At 48.8% G+C, this 21,631-nt stretch overlaps 1 protein-coding gene across 2 annotated transcripts in view; it reads right to left on the reverse strand.

The window, feature by feature from the left end:
• LOC138658180 (uncharacterized) overlaps window positions 1-21,631 on the reverse strand; it is a 116,255-nt gene that overhangs the window by 37,495 nt on the left and 57,129 nt on the right. For both annotated transcript variants that reach the window (XM_069745707.1, XM_069745703.1), the window contains exon 6: window positions 18,625-18,681. In XM_069745707.1, the coding sequence (XP_069601808.1) occupies window positions 18,625-18,681 (57 nt within the window). The remainder of the gene's footprint in view (window positions 1-18,624; window positions 18,682-21,631) is intronic.

Raw genomic sequence — 21,631 nt, forward strand, 5'->3', positions numbered from 1 at the left:
TAGCATTTCTACCCTTCGTTTCCCTCATCCACCTAAGTGGGGCATGGTCGGATATCAGTCTAAATTTACGTCCCAGCAAATAGTATCGTAATGTGTCGACTGCCCATTTTATGGCCAAGCACTCCTTTTCAACGACTGAGTAGTTCTTTTCAGACGAGGACAGCTTCCTACTCAGATAGAGAACAGGATACTCCTCTCCATGTAGTTCTTGGGAAAGGACTGCTCCCACCCCAACATCTGAGGCATCTGTTTGAAGAATAAACTCTTTCTTGAAGTTTGGGGCCATCAGAACAGGTTGCTTACATAAAGCCTCTTTCATTTCTTGGAAGGCTGAATCTGTTTCTTCGGACCACTTAACCATTACTGATTTTGTCCCTTTTAGCAGGTCAGTCAGAGGCGCCGCCATTGTGGCGAAGTTTGGGATGAACCTCCTGTAATATCCCACGATTCCCAGGAAGGCTTTAACCTGCTTCTTGGAAACTGGTTTTGGCCATGTTTGAATTGCCTCCACTTTACTGATTTGGGGTTTTATTTCTCCATGACCCACTATGTATCCAAGGTACTTAGCTTCTTCTTTACCCAATGCACACTTCTTCGGGTTTATTGTAAATCCGGCCTCTCTTATAGCATCAAACACCGCTTGGACTTTCTCCAGATGACTCTCCCAGTCCGGGCTAAAGATGACGATATCATCTAGGTACGCAGCAGCGTATGCCTTGTGGGGTGCAAGGACTCTATCCATAGCCCTTTGGAAGGTGGCCGGAGCTCCCTGTAGGCCAAATGGCATCCGGACATACTGGAAGCACCCATCTGGTGTAGAAAACGCCGTCTTCTCCTTGGCTTCCTGTGCCATGGGGATCTGCCAATACCCCTTCGTCAAATCCAAGGTGGTTATGTACCTGGCGGGCCCAAGCCTTTCGATGAGCTCATCAACGCGGGGCATGGGATATGCGTCGAACTTAGAGACCTCATTCAACTTCCTATAGTCGTTGCAAAATCTCCACTCCCCATCAGGTTTTGGGACCAGGACAATTGGGCTCGACCAACCGCTCTTGGATTCCTCAATGACTCCAAGCCTCAACATACGCTCCACTTCCTTGGAGATAACTTCTCGACGAGCCTCAGGAATACGATAAGGTTTCACATTCACCCGCACATGTGGCTCTGTTAGGACCTCGTGCTCTATGACCTTCGTGTATCCTGGCAATTCTGAAAACAGGTCCCTGTTTTTCTGGAGTAACTCCCGGCACCGCTCCAACCTCACCTTCTGGGTTGCTTAACAATGACGGAGTTACTGTCGGCTCTCTATCTTGCCATGGCTTGATGAGGTTGACATGGTAAACTTGGAATGGTTTCCGTCTTCCTGGTTGATGAATTTTATAATTTACCTCACCAAGTTTCTCGACAACCTCATATGGCCCTTGCCATTTGGCCAAGAACTTGCTTTCCACCGTTGGAACTAACACAAGAACTCGGTCTCCCGGATTGAACTGCCTCACTCTTGCAGACCGGTTGTAGACCCTGGCTTGAGCTTCTTGTGCTTGAAGAAGGTGTTCTTTCACGATCGGCATCACCTTTGCAATCCTCTGCTGCATCAGGGCCACATGCTCAATGACGCTTCTGTGGGGCGTGACTTCGGCCTCCCAGGTTTCCTTGGCTATATCCAGGAGTCCTCGTGGATGTCGGCCATATAGAAGCTCAAACGGTGAGAACCCTGTGGAGGCCTGTGGAACTTCACGAATGGAAAACATCAGATAGGGTAAGAGACAATCCCAGTCTCTACCGTCTTTCTCTATAGCTTTTCTCAGCATGCTCTTTAGTGTCTTGTTAAACCTCTCAACAAGGCCATCTGACTGGGGATGGTACACCGAGGTCCTCAACTGGGAGATCTTCAGGGCTTTGCACAACTCCCTCATCACCTTGCTCATGAAAGGTGTACCCTGGTCAGTCAGGATCTCCTTTGGCAGACCTGTCCGGGAAAAGACATGGACCAACTCGCGGGCTATGCTTTTTGAGGAAGAATTTCTCAAGGGAATTGCCTCAGGATAGCGTGTGGCATAGTCCAGGATGACTAATATATACTGATGGCCCCGAGCTGATTTAACTAAGGGACCGACCAAGTCCATGGCAATTCTCTCGAACGGTACCTCAATAATGGGCAGTGGCACAAGGGGGTTCCGGAAATGAGGAGTGGGAGCAGTTAGCTGACATGTAGGGCAGGACCTGCAATAGTTCACTATTTCCCGGTGACACCCAGGCCAATAGAACCTCTGCACAACCCGTTCCTGCGTTTTTTCCACCCCCAGGTGTCCACCCAAGATGTGTGAATGGGCCATGTCCAACACTTTCCGTCTATACGGACCCGGCACTATCAACTGCTCTACCAACTCCTCCCTTATTTTCGTGACCCGGTACAACAACTCCCCCCTCAACAGAAAATGGGGAAATCTTGTGTCTGCCCCCGGCTCCTGTACCACCCCGTCAATAACTGTGACATTATTAAAGGCTTCCCTCAGAGTGGGGTCCCTATGTTGGGCAGTCCCAAAATTTTCACCGGTAACTTCTAACTCCAAAATGTCAGATGTAGGGGATACTTCCTCCTCATCCCCAACCAGAACACAAAAAAGGAAAGCTGTCTGCCTCTGGGTGTGGCGATACCCTTCCAGGGTTCACTGGTTCCCTGCCAGGGAGCTCAGAACCTTTTCCCCACAAATCCCAAAACAAACAGAAATCCCGGCCAATAATTATAGGGTGCAACAAGTCCTGAACTACGCCGACTATGTGGGACTCAGTGCCACATGCCGTTTCAATGTCCACCCTGGCCATAGGGTAGTCCTTTGCATCACCATGTATGCACCGCACTCCGACCTTCTTTCCTGGGAGCAGGTGGAGAGGAAAAGTGGCCCTCACCAGGGTCACTAGGCTCCCCGAGTCTAACAGTGCCGTTACTGCTCGACCGTTCACCTTTACGGGACACGCTTGAGGTCCCTCGTTAGATGGAGAGTTCACACTACAGGCTGGATACGCATAGTATGAACAACGGCGTCCCATGCTGCAGTCCATCTGCTCAGTGGTTTGGGAACAACGGGCAGCTATATGTCCTGGCTTGTGGCACCTCCAACAAATAATATCACCCGTGGGGACCTTGGGCACCACCTCCCCCGCCCTTTGTGACCTTGGACGCACCACCCCTTTTTGGGACTCAGCTGCCTTCTGGGACCCCCAGTACGGCATGGGCTGCCTCCCGAAGGAGCCTTCCAACCCTTGGTATCTCTCAACCAGTCCGATCAGCTCGTCGGCATTCTGGGGATCACCCTGGGCAACCCAAGACTGTATAGGCCTCGGGAGGGAATGGACAAACCGATCCATCATCACCCGTTCTACCATCTGTGCAGGCGCAGAGGATTCTGGCTGCAGCCATTTCTGGACCAGGTGCAACAGATCAAACATTTGGGAACGAGGTGGTTTGTCCCGGTGATAGCCCCAGGAGTGAACTCGCTGTGCCCTGACAGTCAGTGTCACCCCCAAACGTGCGAGAATCTCGGCTTTCAATTTGTGATACTCTTTGGCATCCTGCAAGGTCAAATCATAGTACGCCTTCTGGGGTTCGCCTGTCAGGTATGGCGCAAGTACCTCTGCCTACTGCTCTGGCGGAAGTTTTTCCCTCTCAGCGACCCTCTCAAACACCGTCAGGAAGGCCTCAACATCATCCCCGGGAGTTATTTTCTGCAATGCGCGTCTTACCGTCTTTCGGACGTGGGTGTCATCAGCCAAACCTGGGGTTGGGGCGCTCGCCTTGCCCTGGATGGCGGTTGCCAGAAGCTGCATCTGCTGCTGGCTCTGTTGTACCTGCTGCATCAACAGCCTGTTGGTCTCTTGCTGCCTTTGCTCCTGCTGGACCAAGTGTTTCAGCAAGTCCTCCATTTTCTCCGGCAATGCTTGCTGGCTTGCAACAGCCTTGACCCAGGACATTCAAAAAATAAACTCACTTCTCCGCTGGGAACGCTGCTCGCATGTCTACCACCAATTGTAGGGGTTCCACTCACTCAGCTGCGACGGCTGACACTCAGGAGGCAGGTTCCTTTAAAGTTCACTGGGTTTATTGCTCCATAAACCATATGACAAAACAACAGAAAGCAAATAGCCTTTGGGTCAGGCAAAGAAAAACAAGGGTCCAGTTCATCCGGCTCAGTCCTGAAGCCGTAACACACTCAGGAGGGTTTCACCTCCACACATATCTCTCTGTGTTAAGCATTAGGCTTTCTTTTATATGTCTAACCACACCCAGAACCCATCACATGACCAGACATGTGGTTGTGACATCACCACAGGTCCTGAAACACATATAGGTAGCTATGGTTACATCACAGTAGCAAGCCATCTATAAGGGACATATCTCCCATCGATTAGACACCCTTTAGCCACGCTACACTGGATAGATTCATGATTGTATATTTGGATGATATTTTGGTCTTTTCGGATGATTGGGAGTCTCATGTGAAGCAGGTCAGAATGGTGTTCCAGGTCCTTCGTGCGAATTCCTTATTTGTGAAGGGGTCGAAATGTCTCTTTGGAGTTCAGAAGGTTTCATTTTTGGGTTTCATTTTTTCCCCTTCTACTATCGAGATGGACCCTGTTAAAGTTCAGGCCATTTATGATTGGACTCAGCCGACATCTGTGAAGAGCCTGCAGAAGTTCCTGGGCTTTGCTAATTTTTACCGTCTCTTCATCGCTAATTTTTCTAGTGTTGCTAAACCGTTGACTGATTTGACCAAGAAAGGTGCTGATGTGGTCAATTGGTCCTCTGCGGCTGTAGAGGCTTTTCAGGAGTTAAAGCGTTGTTTTTCTTCTGCCCCTGTGTTGTGCCAGCCAGATGTTTCACTTCCGTTTCAGGTCGAGGTTGATGCTTCTGAGATTGGAGCAGGGGCTGTTTTGTCGCAAAGAAGTTCTGATTGCTCGGTGATGAAACCATGTGCCTTCTTTTCTAGAAAATTTTCGCCTGCTGAGCGCAATTATGATGTTGGCAATCGAGAGTTGTTGGCCATAAAGTGGGCATTCGAGGAGTGGCGACATTGGCTTGAAGGAGCCAAGCATCGCTTGGTGGTCTTGACGGATCACAAGAATTTGACTTATCTTGATTCTGCCAAACGGTTGAATCCTAGACAGGCTCGATGGTCGCTGTTTTTCTCCCGTTTCGATTTTGTGGTTTTGTACCTTCCAGGCTCTAAGAATGTGAAGGCTGATGCCCTGTCAAGGAGTTTTGTGCCTGACTCTCCAGATGTTCCTGAGCCGGCGGGTATTCTCAAAGAGGGGGTAATTTTGTCTGCCATCTCCCCTGATTTGCGGCGTGTGCTGCAGAAATTTCAGGCTGATAGACCTGACCGTTGTCCAGCAGAGAAACTGTTTGTCCCTGATAGATGGACTAGTAGAGTTATCTCTGAGGTTCATTGTTCGGTGTTAGCGGGTCATCCGGGAATCTTTGGTACCAGAGATTTGGTGGCTAGATCCTTTTGGTGGCCTTCTTTGTCACGGGATGTGCGTTCTTTTGTGCAGTCCTGTGGGACTTGTGCTCGGGCTAAGCCCTGCTGTTCTCGTGCCAGTGGGTTGCTTTTGCCCTTGCCGGTCTCGAAGAGGCCCTGGACGCATATTTCCATGGATTTTATTTCAGATCTCCCTGTCTCTCAAAGGATGTCGGTTATTTGGGTGGTTTGTGATCGCTTCTCTAAGATGGTCCATTTGGTACCCTTGTCTCAATTGCCTTCCTCCTCTGATTTGGTGCCATTGTTTTTCCAGCATGTGGTTCGTTTGCATGGCATTCCGGAGAACATCGTCTCGGACAGAGGTTCCCAGTTCGTTTCTAGGTTTTGGCGGTCCTTTTTGTGCTAAGATGGGCATTGATTTGTCTTTTTCTTCGGCTTTCCATCCTCAGACAAATGGCCAAACCGAACGAACTAATCAGACTTTGGAAACATATCTGAGATGCTTTGTTTCTGCTGATCAGGATGATTGGGTGTCCTTGCCTTTGGCTGAGTTCGCCCTTAATAATCGGGCCAGCTCGGCTACTTTGGTTTCGCCCTTTTTCTGTAATTCTGGTTTCCATCCTCGTTTCTCTTCAGGGCAGGTTGAATCTTCGGACTGTCCTGGTGTGGATACTGTGGTGGACAGGTTGCAGCAGATTTGGACTCATGTGGTGGACAATTTGACATTGTCCCAGGAGAAGGCTCAACGTTTCGCTAACCGCCGGCGCTGTGTTGGTCCCCGACTTCGTGTTGGGGATTTGGTTTGGTTGTCGTCTCGTCATGTTCCTATGAAGGTTTCCTCTCCTAAGTTTAAGCCTCGTTTCATTGGTCCGTATAAGATTTCTGAAGTTCTCAATCCTGTGTCATTTCGTTTGGCCCTTCCAGCTTCTTTTGCCATCCATAATGTGTTCCATAGGTCGTTATTGCGGAGATACGTGGCGCCTATGGTTCCCTCCATTGATCCTCCTGCCCCGGTGTTGGTCGAGGGGGAGTTGGAGTATGTGGTGGAGAAGATTTTGGATTCTCGTATTTCGAGACGGAAGCTCCAGTACCTGGTCAAGTGGAAGGGTTATGGTCAGGAAGATAATTCCTGGGATTTTGCCTCTGATGTTCATGCTGCCGATCTAGTTTGTGCCTTTCATTTGGCTCGTCCTGATCGGCCTGGAGGCTCTGGTGAGGGTTCGGTGACCCCTCCTCAAGGGGGGGTACTGTTGTGAATTCTGTTATCGAACTCCCTCCTGTGGTCATGAATGGTACTTCGGCGGGTTCTGTCCATGGGCTCCCTCTGGTGGCTGTGAGTGGTGCTGCTGCTTCTGAGGTTCCTTCCACAGGTGACGGAGTTTATTCGTTGGCTGGCTGCTCTATTTAACTCCACTCAGATCATTACTCCATGCCAGTTGTCAATGTTCTTGTACTTGTTCAGTTCGCTCTTGGATCTTTCTGGTGACCTGTCTACTCCAGCAGAAGCTAAGTCCCTGCTAGTTATTATTTGTTCATTGTATTCTGGTCCAGCTTGCTATCATGATTTTGTTTTGCTAGCTGGAAGCTCTGGAATGCAGAGTGGCACCTCCGCACCGTGAGTCGGTGCGGAGGTCTTTTTGCACACTCTGCGTGGTCTTTTGTAGGTTTTTGTGCTGATCGCAAAGTTACCTTTCCTATCCTCTGTCTATTTAGTAAGTCTTGCCTCCCTTTGCTGAAACCTGTTTCATTTCTGTGTTTGTGACTTTCATCTTTACTCACAGTCAATATATGTGGGGGCTGCCTTTTCCTTTGGGGAATTTCTCTGAGGCAAGGTAGGCTTTATTTTCTCTCTTTAGGGCTAGTTAGCTCTTAGGCTGTGAAAAGGCGTCTAGGCCGTGTTAGGTATGCTCCACGGCTATTTCTAGTTGTGTGATAGGATTAGGGGTTGCGGTCAGCAGAGTTCCCACTTCCCAGAGCTTGTCTTGTGTGAGTTTAACCATCAGGTCGTTCCTGGTGCTCCTAACCACCAGGTCCATAACATACTCCCAACTGCTCTAGACAACATACAGGTCTACTCCCGACTACTCCAGACAACATACAGGTCTACTCCCGACTACTTCCAACTACTCCAGACAAAATACAGGTCTACTCCCAACTACTTCCAACTACTTCCAACTACTCCAGACAACATACAGGTCTACTCCCGACTACTCCAGACAACATACAGGTCTACTCCCGACTACTTCCAACTACCCCAGACAACATACAGGTCTACTCCCAACTACTCCAGACAACATACAGGTCTACTCCCGACTACTCCAGACAACATACAGGTCTACTCCCAACTACTTCCAACTACTCCAGACAACATGCAAGTCTACTCCCGACTACTTCCAACTACTCCAGACAACATACAGGTCTACTCCTGACTACTCCCAACTACTCCAGACAACATACAGGTCTACTCCCGACTACTCCCAACTACTCCAGACAACATACAGGTCTACTCCCGACTACTCCCAACTACTCCAGACAACATACAGGTCTACTCCCGACTACTTCCAACTACCCCAGACAACATACAGGTCTACTCCCAACTACTCCAGACAACATACAGGTCTACTCCCGACTACTCCAGACAACATACAGGTCTACTCCCGACTACTCCAGACAACATGCAGGTCTACTCCCGACTACTCCAGACAACATACAGGTCTACTCCCGACTACTCCAGACAACATACAGGTCTACTCCCGACTACTCCAGACAACATACAGGTCTACTCCCGACTACTTCCAACTACCCCAGACAACATACAGGTCTACTCCCGACTACTCCACACAACATACAGGTCTGCTCCCGACTACTCCAGACAACATACAGGTCTACTCCCAACTACTTTCAACTACTCCAGACAACATACAAGTCTACTCCCGACTACTTCCAACTACTCCAGACAACATGCAGATCTACTCCCGACTACTCCCAACTACTCCAGATAACATACAGGTCTACTCCCAACTACTCCAGACAACATACAGGTCTACTCCTGACTACTTCCAACTACTCCAGACAACATACAGGTCTACTCCCGACTACTTCCAACTACCCCAGGCAACATACAGGTCTATTCCCGACTACTTCCAACTACTCCAGACAACATACAGGTCTACTCCCGACTACTTCCAACTACTCCAAACAACATACAGGTCTACTCCCGACTACTTCCAACTACCCCAGACAACATACAGGTCTACTCCCAACTACTCCCAACTACTCCAGACAACATACAGGTCTATTCCCGACTACTCCCAACTACTCCAGACAACATACAGGTCTACTCCCGACTACTCCAGACAACATACAGGTATACTCCCGACTACTTCCAACTACTCCAGAAAACATACAGGTCTACTCCCAACTACTCCAAACAACATACAGATCTGCTCCCAACTACTCCAGACAACATACAGGTCTATTCCCGACTACTCCCAACTACTCCAGACAACATACAGGTCTACTCCCGACTACTCCAGACAACATACAGGTCTACTCCCGACTACTTCCAACTGCTCCCAACTACTCCAGAAAACATACAGGTCTACTCCCAACTACTCCAAACAACATACAGATCTGCTCCCAACTACTCCAGACAACATACAGGTCTACTCCCATCTACTTCCAACCACTCCAGACAGCATACAGGTCTGCTCCCGACTGCTTCCAACTACTCCAGACAACATACAGCTCTACTCCCAACTACTCCAGACAACATACAGGTCTGCTCCCAACTACTTCCAACTACATACAGGTATACTCCAAACTACTCTCGACTACTCCCACCTACACACAGGTCTACTCCTGATTACTCCCAACTGTTCCCAACTACATACAGCTCTGCTCCCGATTACTCCCAACTTCATACAGATCTACCCCCAACTACATACAGGTCAGCTCTCAACTACTCCCAACTATTCTCAACTACATACAGGTCTGCTCTTGACTATTTACAACTATTCTCAACTACATGCAGGTCTGCTCCCGACTACTCCCAACTACTCCCAACTATTCCCAACTACGTATAGGTCTGCTTCCAACTACATACAGACATACAGATCTGCTCCCAACTACTCCCAACTATCCGCAACTACCCACAGGTTTACACCCAACTACTCCCAACTGCAAACAAATCTACTCCCAACTACATACTGTCACAATCCATGTTTGGATTCATACATCCATTACTTAAAAAACCATCCCTCGACCAAAAACTGTGCCGCTAACTATAGACTTGTCTCTATAGACCTATAGACACCGTTCTGTCCTGGTTCTCCTCCTATCTCTCTGACCGATCCTTCGCTGTATCTTTTGCTGGTTCCTCTTCCTCTCACCTTCCCCTTACTGTTGGGGTTCCTCAAGGATCAGTCCTAGGCCCCCTTCTCTTTGTATACCGCCCCTATTGGACAAACAATCAGTAGATTTGGTTTCCAGTACCATCTCTATGCTGACGACACTCAATTATACACTTCTCCTGATATCACGCCTGCCTTTTTAGAAAACACCAGTGATTGTCTTACCGCTGTCTCTAACATCATGTCCTCCCTCTATCTGAAACTGAATCTGTCAAAAACTGAACTTCTCATGTTCTCTCCCTCTGCTAACCTACCTTTGCCTGACATTGCCATCTCCGTGTGCGGTTCCACCATTACCCCCAAGCAAAATGCCCGCTGCCTTGGGGTCATACTTGATTCTGAGCTTTCATTCTCCCCCACATCCGATCACTGGCTCGCTCTTCTTATCTGCATCTCAAAAACATTTCTAGAATTCGCCCTTTTCTTACTTTCGACTCTGCAAAAACTCTTACTGTTTCACTTATTCATTCTCGTCTGGACTATTGTAACTCTCTACTAATCGGCCTCCCTCTTTACCAAACTTTCCCCGCTCCAATCTGTCCTGAATGCTGCTGCCAGGATCATATTCCTCACCAACCATTACACCGATGCCTCTACCCTGTGCCAGTCATTACACTGGTTACCCATCAACTCCAGAATCCAGTACAAAACTACTACCCTCATCCACAAAGCACTCCATGGTTCAGCACCACCCTACATCTCCTCCCAGGTCTCAGTCTACCACCCTACCCGTGCCCTCCATGGTTCAGCACCACCCTACATCTCCTCCCTGGTCTCAGTCTACCACCCTTCCCGTGCCCTCCATGGCTCAGCAACACCCTACATCTCCTCCCTGGTCTCAGTCTACCACCCTACCCGTGACCTCCATGGTTCAGCACCACCCTACATCTCCTCCCTGGTCTCAGTCTACCACCCTACCCGTGCCCTCCATGGCTCAGCAACACCCTACATCTCCTCCCTGGTCTCAGTCTACTACCCTACTGGTGCTCTCCATGGCTCAGCACCACCCTACATCTCCTCCCAGGTCTCAGTCTACCACCCTACCCGTGCCCTCCATGGTTCAGCACCACCCTACATCTCCTCCCTGGTCTCAGTCTACCACCCTACCCGTGCCCTCCATGGCTCAGCAACACCCTACATCTCCTCCCTGGTCTCAGTCTACCACCCTACCCGTGCCCTCCATGGCTCAGCACCGCCCTACATCTCCTCTCTGGTCTCAGTCTACCACCCTACCCGCGCTCTCCATTCTGCTACTAACCTGAGGTTAGTATCCTCAATAATCAGAACCTCCCACTCACTTCTCCAAGACATTTCACATGCTTCCGCAATTCTTTGGAATGCACTACCTAGGTTAATACGATTAATCCCCAATCCACACAGTTTTAAGAGTGCCCTAAAAACTCATTTGTTCAGACTGGCTGATGACCAAGAACTGTCCATAGAGTCCATACAAGGTCCAAAGCCAGTTGACACGAGCGTCACCACCTGGCTTATCTGACCATCTCCATGCAACCAGGCGACCAGCGGGTCCCAACCCTGGCTTTCTCCAAACATATCCATGGTGCAGAGATGGTCACTGGATCAGATCTGTGTCCTTCCAACCGGAGCCGAAAACCCCTAGGTTGTATCCTATAGAATCCTAGATCAGTGTCCCTAGTGATGGTGCCATGATGAATTGGCTGCAGTCCTTTCTCTTGTCTGTTGGGTGGTTTGCAGAATGTCTGGCTGGTGGCTCTGTGTTACTTCAGCCAGGATGTGATCTCTGAGTCAATTTATACCCAAGGCATGTAAGCTATTTTTAGAATTACCCAGTGTCCTTTAGTTCAACATCAAGATATGGAAAACAATGGTGATGGGATTAAGTAGCACTATTAGCATATAAGCACACATCAATAAACAAAGCTTAAAGGCCCCGTCACACATAGCGACGCTGCAGCGATACCGACAACGATCCGGATCGCTGCAGCGTCGCTGTTTGATCGCTGGAGAGCTGTCACACAGACCGCTCTCCAGCGACCAACGATCCCGAGGTCCCCGGTAACCAGGGTAAACATCGGGTAACTAAGCGCAGGGCCGCGCTTAGTAACCCGATGTTTACCCTGGTTACCATCGTTAAAGTAAAAAAAAAAAAACGCTACATACTTACCTATCGCTGTCTGTCCTCGGCGCTCTGCTTCTCTGTTCTGGCTGTGAGCACAGCGGCCGAAAAGCAGAGCGGTGACGTCACCGCTCTGCTTTCCGGCTGACCGGCGCTCACAGCCAGAACAGAGAAGCACAGCGCCGAGGACAGACAGCGATAGGTAAGTATGTAGCGTTTGTTTTTTTACTTTTAGGATGGTAACCAGGGTAAACATCGGGTTACTAAGCGCCGCCCTGCGCTTAGTTACCCGATGTTTACCCTGGTTACCAGCGAAGACATCGCTGAATCGGCGTCACACACGCCGATTCAGCGATGTCAGCGGGACCTCAACGATCAAAAAATGGCCCAGGCCATTCCGACACGACCAGCGATCTCACAGCAGGGGCCTGATCGCTGGTACGTGTCACACAAAGCGAGATCGCTACTGAGATCGCTGTTGCGTCACAAAACTTGTGACTCAGCAGCGATCTCGCTAGCGATCTCGCTATGTGTGACGGGGCCTTTACACACTCAATGTACAGTCACTATTACAGACTTACACAGTATGTTAGATAGTATATCAGTGGGCGGTCTGTCTTTTTGACCCACCAGACATAAACACTAAGGGTACCGTCACACAGTGGCATTTTGATCGCTACGACGGCACGATCCGTGACGCTCCAGCATCGTAACAATATCGCTCCAGCGTCGTAGACTGCTGTCACACTTTGCAATGTACGACGCTGGAGCGATAATTTCATGACGCATGTGCGATGTAGAAGCCGTTGGTTACTATGTGCACATCGTATACAATATCGTGCACACCTTTGTTACACCATGCGATCATGCCGCCACAGCGGGACACTAGACGATGAAAGAAAGTTTCAAACGATCTGCTACGACGTACGATTCTCAGCGGGGTCCCTGATCGCAGGAGCGTGTCAGACACGGCAAGATCGCTGGAACGTCACGGATATATCGCTGGAACGTCACGAATCGTGCCGTCGTAGCGATCAAAATGCCACTGTGTGTCGGTACCCTTAAATTCACAAGCCAATATACAGATAAAAAAAAGTTCTTTTGTTTATGCAAAAACGTAGCTGTCTGGGTAATTAAGATACAATCTGGCTTCTTCACACTGGCCTACTGCCTCAACGCATTAACCTAACTATCCCTGTGTGGCCCATTCAAAAAACTTCAACCATAATCAGGTTCTTCGCATCATGTTCTCATACACTTTATGCAGTTAATAGCCCTCTGTGTCTGTACTGCTACATACTTAGGCAGGTAACTGGTTCATGCAGCTTTACATGAACACCCGAGCCTCACACTATGGCTGGTCCGAATAACTAAAGCAATTGTTACCATCCACCTCTCGTGTCTCCCCTTTTCCTCATAGTTTGTAGCTTGCGAGCAGCAGGGCCCTCACTCCTCCTGGTATCTGTTTTGAACTGTGATTATTGTTATGCTGTAATGTCTATTGTCTGTACAAGTCCCCTCTATAATGTACAGTGCTGCGGAATATGTTGGCGCTATTTAAATAAAAAAATATTATTTATTATTATTATTATTACAGCAACTCTGATTTTACTGATTTTAAATATAGCATTTTTCTTTCAGATGGCTATGAGCTGTAACTGCAGTGTGGCTAGGTCAGCTGATGTGGGTGGTGACCACTCCCACCATCCTCTAAATGGTCACCTGATGCATCAGCTGACTGTCAGTGAGCAATCTAGAGTGACCAAGCCTGGAGTAAGGGGCTCGCTGGCTGCTGTGGTGTATCAGCTGGTTTCCTGAGCTTGTAATCCTGGCGCCTTTATTCTGCTGTGCGGTGCGCTGCAGCAGAGGAAGTTGAAGCTAAGTTGTGTTTTTAGCCCGTCCCTTTTGTGTTTGTAACTGTCCCGTGTGTGGTATTATCTGCAGTGGAGAGGCTAGCGCCCATTGCCAACCAGTGCACTAGCCAGGACAGTATTAGGTGACAGCGAGAAATGAGGACCCACTTAGGGAGTTAGGGGAGTGCAGAGACAGGCTCAGGTTTGAGGTCAGGTGGTGACCATCCCCCATTTCCCTATCAGTAGGGCCTTCCTCACCCCATTTCCATCCCGTTGTTAGTGTGTTGTGCCATCTGCTGACCGAATCCCCGTTGGGTCAGGTCACATGGTAACACATATAGGTCTACTCCCAACTACATACAGGTCTACTCCCGACTACTTCAGACTGCATACAGGTCTACTCCCAATTACTCCCGACTACATACAGGTCTACTCCCAATTACTCCCGACTACATACAGGTCTACTCCCAACTACTTAAGACTACATACAGGTCTACTCCCAATTACTCCCGATTACATACAGGTCTACTCCCGACTACTTCAGACTGCATACAGGTCTACTCCCAACTACTTAAGACTACATACAGGTCTACTCCCAATTACTCCCGATTACATACAGGTCTACTCCCGACTACTTCAGACTGCATACAGGTCTACTCCCAATTACTCCCGACTACATACAGGTCTACTCCCAACTACTTAAGACTACATACAGGTCTGGTCCCGACTACTCCCAACTACATACAGGTCTGGTCCCGGCTACTCTCAACTATTCACAACTACATGCAGGTCTACTCCCGACTACTCCCAACTACTCTCGACTACATAGAGGTCTACTCCGACCTACTCCCAACTACATACAGGTCTACTTCTGACAACTCCCAACTATTCCCAACTACATACAGCTCTACTCCTGACTACTCCCAACTACATTCAGGTCTATTCCCGACTACACCAGAATACATACATCTCTACTCCCGACTACTTCAGAATACATACATTTCTACTACCGACTACTCCCAACTACATACAGGTCTGCTCCCAACTACATATAGGTCTACTTCTGACTACGCCCAACTATTCTCATCTACATACAGGTCTGCTCCCAACTACTCCAGACAACAAACAGGTCTTCTCCTGACCACTCCCAAATATTTTGTATTGACCATCAGATGCCACATGTGACTGGAAGAAGACATTTCCAACCTACCTAAATCAAAAACATGACCAGACTTGTCTCAGATGATGGACATTGATGCTCTGACAATTATCGATCCATCCAATGTAATTATCACCTGACTGTTCTTACTGCACACACTTCACATTGTGGATCACACAGATTGTCCTGTTCACATCATGAATCCAATAAACTCAATCGTTGAGTCGGGAATCGTTAAGAGTAGAATAAATAATATTTTCTATGATTAAGACCCCCCACATTATTTTATTCTTTTTTTCTCTTCCTGCTCGCGTTTCGTGCTCTCCACTTTTGTAACACATCATCACATAGAGAAGACAAAGAAATGTGAATGTAGAACATAACGGAATAAAATCCCCTTTGTGTCATCGTTGTCATTGATGCTCCTTGTCCTGATACTAACCGCACTGCGAAATAAAGGGCCAAGGCCGGGAGGACATCTGACGCCCCTTGTGGACAGCTGAGCTTATAATCTCTATACTGTGTACCAAGAAGTGGGGCATAAGGACGCATTGTATGGAGCCCTAGGGGGCGGCAGAGCGGCAGTCAGAACACAAGGTGCCGACTCTCCCTGTAATCCCTGCTCTGACACTTGCTGACAGTGCAGTGTCACAACAACCTAAGGTGCCCGGCAGGTGACTGTTAGTTACCCGGGCTGAGGAGTCTCCTGACCTGCTGGGACACACATTGCTGGGGAGTCGGACTAGTCGCAGAGCAGTAACCGGCAGTAAATAACTGTAAAAAACATCACCTGCACCTGCCCCCCAAGCCCCACATGCTGCTGTTGCACAGCTCTGTCACGGTTCACCGCTTCCCTCCATCAGACTGTCAGAAGTGGATAAGCTATCTGAACCAGCTGGGTTTTCAGATCTGAAAGCAGTAAGGAAGTGGGATATAGCAGCGTTGGTGTGTGTTACCCTATGTGGATGAGCTGAGGTTGTCAGATATGGTCCTGCTAAGACTTATTTGTTCTGATTTTACTACGTGGGTTTGCAGTTTGCCTCAGGCAGCAGACAGGCTAGGTTCACCCCTAGGTATAATTATGCAGTAATTGAGTACCAGGCTATAATTGTGCTCCCATAAACAAATGTATACCACGTATCACCCAAATACCTTCTGTACTGCTGCTTCTCACTTGGTACGGTCACTGCAGAGCTTCTGTCATCCATCCCTCTGCGGGGTTATCAGGATGACTGCTTGTTATGGTCTATCATACATATAGGCTGAAGGACCTCTGGTAAACCAAGAACGCCAAGCTCGTCCCTGGCAGAATGGATAAGTGCCCAGATTGTTTATATACAGTATGTATATATCGACCCGCAGGAGGAGCGATGTGACGCTCTTTATGATTGGCAACGTATGGGCTCCACTATCCCTGTAACTATTAGTCAGGACATAAAAATCCCAAGACGAGTTTCTCCAGGTTGCCAGTGTCTTCTGAGGTGAAGGCAGCTGTGTTTGAGTCCTGTTTTAAGATATATGTATGACAGGCTAGATAATGTGTCAATCAGGGGTTAAAAGCCTGGAGCGTCATTGTAGCACATTATTATTATTATTATTATTATACAGCCTTCATCTTAATCTCAAGCCATGGGGACTTGATTGGGGAACGCTCTGTATGAAGATTGGTCATGTGTACGCGTAGATAGGTCCACCAGGGTCTTCTCCTCCATTATCTTGATAGTATCCAGCCATTGGGTTGCTGGCCTTCCTCTTCACCTTGTTCCTTCTATTCTTCTCACCATGATGTCGTCCTCCAGTGATTGCTCTCTTCATATGATGTGTCCACAGTAGGCCAGTCGTAGCTTGGTGAGCCTTGCTTCCAGTGACATGTCTGATGGTTGATTTGTTCTTCTTGCCATCCATGGTATTGATAACATTCTTCTCCAGCACCACATTTTGAAGGTGTTACTTTTTCTGATTTGTTTTTTTTTTAATCATTCAGGTTTGACATACATATGTCACTACAGAAAAGACCAGACGATATGAGGCGTGTCTTAGTCGTCAGTGAAACTTCCTCAGTTTGAAGACTGTCAAAGCTCACAACCGGGTGAGAACCCACCATACTGTAACCTTTTTGTCACAAACATCCCTCTGCTGCCCCCTATCATCCGGACAATTACGTAATTGACAGACCGTTACGGAAGAGGCTGCGGCTGTTACCATTAATAAGCCGGTTATTGGAGAACTAACAGTGAGCGTGCGGTTTATACACCTCGAATTCTAAGTCATGGAATATGTGTACTGTATATACCTCCATTACTGTCACTGCCGTCTCTGCAATAACAAAAGTAGGTACACACCGCTACCACCAATCATTTATACAGGCCAATTAGAAACCTGACCTTATATTTAATGCAGAACTAAAGGCAGTTTATAAAATATACACAAAAGATTTTTCAAAGGGGACAAAACAATACACCATGTACAAATACATAAAATAACAATGATCGACAAACAAAACCTACTACACCTAATGTCACTGCAATGGCTTCAGATTTGTGGGGGGAAGTGCTCCTAATGAAAAAGTCCATAAATGTGGATCAAGCCAACATGACGATGTATTTTCCGGCATTGTCATAATTTGCCTATTTATAAGCACCTAAGTTACACCCAAACACCTCTGCTTGATAACTCATAACAGGGTTATTCCCATCATTCACAATATCTTCGCTCCGGTGGGTACAAGGCAATCGATATCACCGTTATATTTTTTATTGGGATTTTAACTTTTCATAGATAAAAAATATTGTCTGGCTACTGTTGATTTGGGGCTGATTGGCATGTCTCACAGTTATGGAAAAAATATGCATCTTCTTCCCCTATTAGTCCTTACGTTGATAATGTATTAAATGTAATAATCCCAATATTCATAACTGTACATTGGTGACAGGGGAGGTTCTTTCATCATAGCAGCTTATCCCTGAGAAGAGCCCACTTCTCCACCTTTTATTAACAGTGCTGTTGTCTTCGGAGACCGATTTTGAACTTTGGTATTTTTGGGGGTGTTCAAGATGCGGTTCTGAAACTTGTGGTTGATTGACTTAAATGAGGATGGGTTGGTCGGCCACGGGTTTCAGAGCCGCATCTTGAATATTTTAAAGAATATTGAAGTTCAAGGTCGGTCGTTTTTGACCGAAGACAACAGCAGGGTTAAGCAAACCCCAGTCTTATTTACCTGTTCACACAAGTTGGTCCTAGCTTCACTGGGGTTTATCTCACATCCTAGATACACATATTTCCCATGTTACACCATATGTTAAACATGTGATACTATTTCTAAAAAGAATTTAGATTGTAAGTAATGATGTGCATAAAGGAGAGCAGTGTTAGCGGAGAAGAATGAAATAACTGGGGGGCTCTGAATAACTGTTAATATTATTAATTCCCTTCCTACCAATTCCTGCCATCCATCCAGAGCTAAAGACCGAGATGTTACTGGTTCCCAAATTACTGGTGAGAACGGGACAGATACATGATCACTGAAGTTTGGAAATGGAATTAATTGAAGTGAATGTGAATATTCATCCGTCCTACAATAAAAGCAGAAGTCAGCGCTGTGACAAGAAGAAGCAATGCAGACCTGCTCGATAGGGGCGCTGGCGACGGCGGCGACTCTGCAGCTGTGCCGGTTGCCGACCTACGGATAACAATAAAATGAATTCATATAAGGAAACAAACACATGTCTGACCCAACAAGGTTATGAAAAGAAATGAAGGTGATGAAAGGGAAGTATTGTAACCTAAAACATTCATGGATAAGAAAGAGGATGCCCACAGATGGGAAGTTTGGTCACAATCATTCACTATCGCGGCCACAGCTTGTTTTCTGGCCCTCGTTCTTTCCTTCTGTATAAGTGAAGATGGTATTTAGTTTTAACTATTCTGTAACGGATCTGGCTTGTCTCCAGGCTTTGATTGTCGAAAAGTCGCCGGCCATGACCAAGTCTCAGCCTACTAATGTGGAAGAACGCCAATGGTCTATCTGGCTTCTCATGTTCTGCTCGGTAACACATATTGAAAGTTACAGCTCGATGATGGTTTGCATCCAAGCCCAGAACTCTGTATGTTGAATCCCAAGGAATCCTTAAGAGTCTAGTCCCTCGTTTAGCCCAAAGCTAAATCCATTCAGGGAGAACATCCTCCTGGGTCGGTCTCAGGGTCTTTTGTCATGTCCCACCAACATCCCACTAATGGAAGGGATCAATTCCGACTAGACTCTTTAGGCATCAAAGCATTCTTATCAAGACCAGTTATTAGTTCTAGTGCCCAAATTCTAGAGATAAATCTCATTTCCTTCATGACTCAACGTTAGTAACAATTAAATTCTTTCTGACCGGTCTGAGCTCTGGAGGTTTTGAGCAGGTCTCTGTGATGAGGTGCTCTGAGGTCTTCTACTGCTGGATCGGCAACATGGAGCCCCAAGATCATCAGATGTTTTTTCTTTGCCGTTTATGACCTCGCTTCGCTCCTGGAAGCTGATTATTGCTTTGACCCTTTATATAGTACTAGCTATTGAACCCGTTCTACGCCCGGGTGGCGAGCATTTATATTGGTATATGGTCTCCATCATGTGCTGCTGCCATCCTGCGCCCGTTCTGTCATGTGCTGCTGCCATCCTGTGCCCGTTCTGTCATGTGCTGCTGCCATCCTGCGCCCGTTCTGTCATGCGCTGCTGCCATCCTGCGCCCGTTCTGTCATGTGCTGCTCCCATCCTGCGCCCCCGTTGTCATGCGCTGCTGCCATCCTGCGCCCGTTCTGTCATGTGCTGCTCCCATCCTGCTGCCATCCTGCGCCCGTTATGTCATGCGCTGCTGCCATCCTGTGCCCGTTCTGTCATGTGCTGCTGCCATCCTGCGCCCGTTCTGTCATGTGCTGCTCCCATCCTGCTGCCATCCTGCGCCCGTTATGTCATGCGCTGCTGCCATCCTGCGCCCGTTCTGTCATGTGCTGCTGCCATCCTGCGTCCGTTCTGTCATGTGCTGCTGCCATCCTGCGCCCGTTCTGTCATGTGCTGCTGCCATCCTGCGCCCGTTCTGTCATGTGCTGCTGCCATCCTGCGCCTGTTCTGTCATGCGCTGCTGCCATCCTGCGCCCGTTTTGTCATGTGCTGCTGCCATCCTGCGCCCGTTCTGTCATGTGCTGCTCCCATCCTGCGCCCCCGTTCTGTCATGCGCAGCTGCCATCCTGCGCCCGTTCTGTCATGTGCTGCTCCCATCCTGCTGCCATCCTGCGCCCGTTATGTCATGCGCTGCTGCCATCCTGCGCCCGTTCTGTCATGTGCTGCTGCCATCCTGCGCCCGTAATGTCATGTGCTGCTGCCATCCTGCGCCCGTTCTGTCATGTGCTGCTGTCATCCTGCGCCCGTTCTGTCATGTGCTGCTCCCATCCTGCGCCCCCGTTCTGTCATGCGCAGCTGCCATCCTGCGCCCGTTCTGTCATGTGCTGCTCCCATCCTGCTGCCATCCTGCGCCCGTTATGTCATGCGCTGCTGCCATCCTGCGCCCGTTCTGTCATGTGCTGCTGCCATCCTGCGCCCGTAATGTCATGTGCTGCTGCCATCCTGCGCCCGTTCTGTCATGTGCTGCTGTCATCCTGCGCCCGTTCTGTCATGTGCTGCTCCCATCCTGCGCCCCCGTTCTGTCATGCGCAGCTGCCATCCTGCGCCCGTTCTGTCATGTGCTGCTCCCATCCTGCTGCCATCCTGCGCCCGTTATGTCATGCGCTGCTGCCATCCTGCGCCCGTTCTGTCATGTGCTGCTGTCATCCTGCGCCCGTTCTGTCATGTGCTGCTGCCATCCTGCGCCCGTTCTGTCATGTGCTGCTGCCATCCTGCGTCCGTTCTGTCATGTGCTGCTGCCATCCTGCGCCCGTTCTGTCATGTGCTGCTGCCATCCTGCGCCCGTTCTGTCATGTGCTGCTGTCATCCTGCGCCCGTTCTGTCATGTGCTGCTGCCATCCTGCGCCCGTTCTGTCATGTGCTGCTGCCATCCTGCGCCCGTTCTGTCATGTGCTGCTGCCATCCTGCGCCCGTTCTGTCATGTGCTGCTCCCATCCTGCGCCACTATTGTATTATATGCCCCAGTATGCTGCTGCCATATAAAAAAAAAAAAAATACCATACTCACCTATCGTCCGGCTCCACTGCAGGTGTCTTCAAGAAAATGGCGCAGGAAAGCACGGACTGCGCCGGCGCCGATTCCGGCAGCAGGAATCGGCGCCTGCGCAGTACGCGCTTTCCGGCGCCATTTTATTGAAGACACTGCCGGAAAGCGCGTACTGCGCAGGCGCCGATTTCGGCACCAGGAGGAGAAAGATATTGGCGGTGGAAATGCCGTAAGTAACAAATGGCTGTGGCATGAAGTGCCACAGCCTCATGGCACAGCAATTTGTTACTTACGCCAGTTCCGGCGCCATTGTCTTGCTTCTCCTGGAGCCGGAATCGGCACCTGCGCAGTACGCGCTTTCCAGCGCCATTTTATTGAAGACACTGCAGTGTGTCTTCAATAAAATGGCGCCGGAAAGCGCGTACTGCGCAGGCGCCGATTCCGGCACCAGGAGGAGAAAGACAATGGCGCCGGAACTGGCGTA

Source organism: Ranitomeya imitator, chromosome 1 (genome assembly GCF_032444005.1).
Source record: "Ranitomeya imitator isolate aRanImi1 chromosome 1, aRanImi1.pri, whole genome shotgun sequence".
NCBI lineage: Eukaryota > Metazoa > Chordata > Amphibia > Anura > Dendrobatidae > Ranitomeya > Ranitomeya imitator.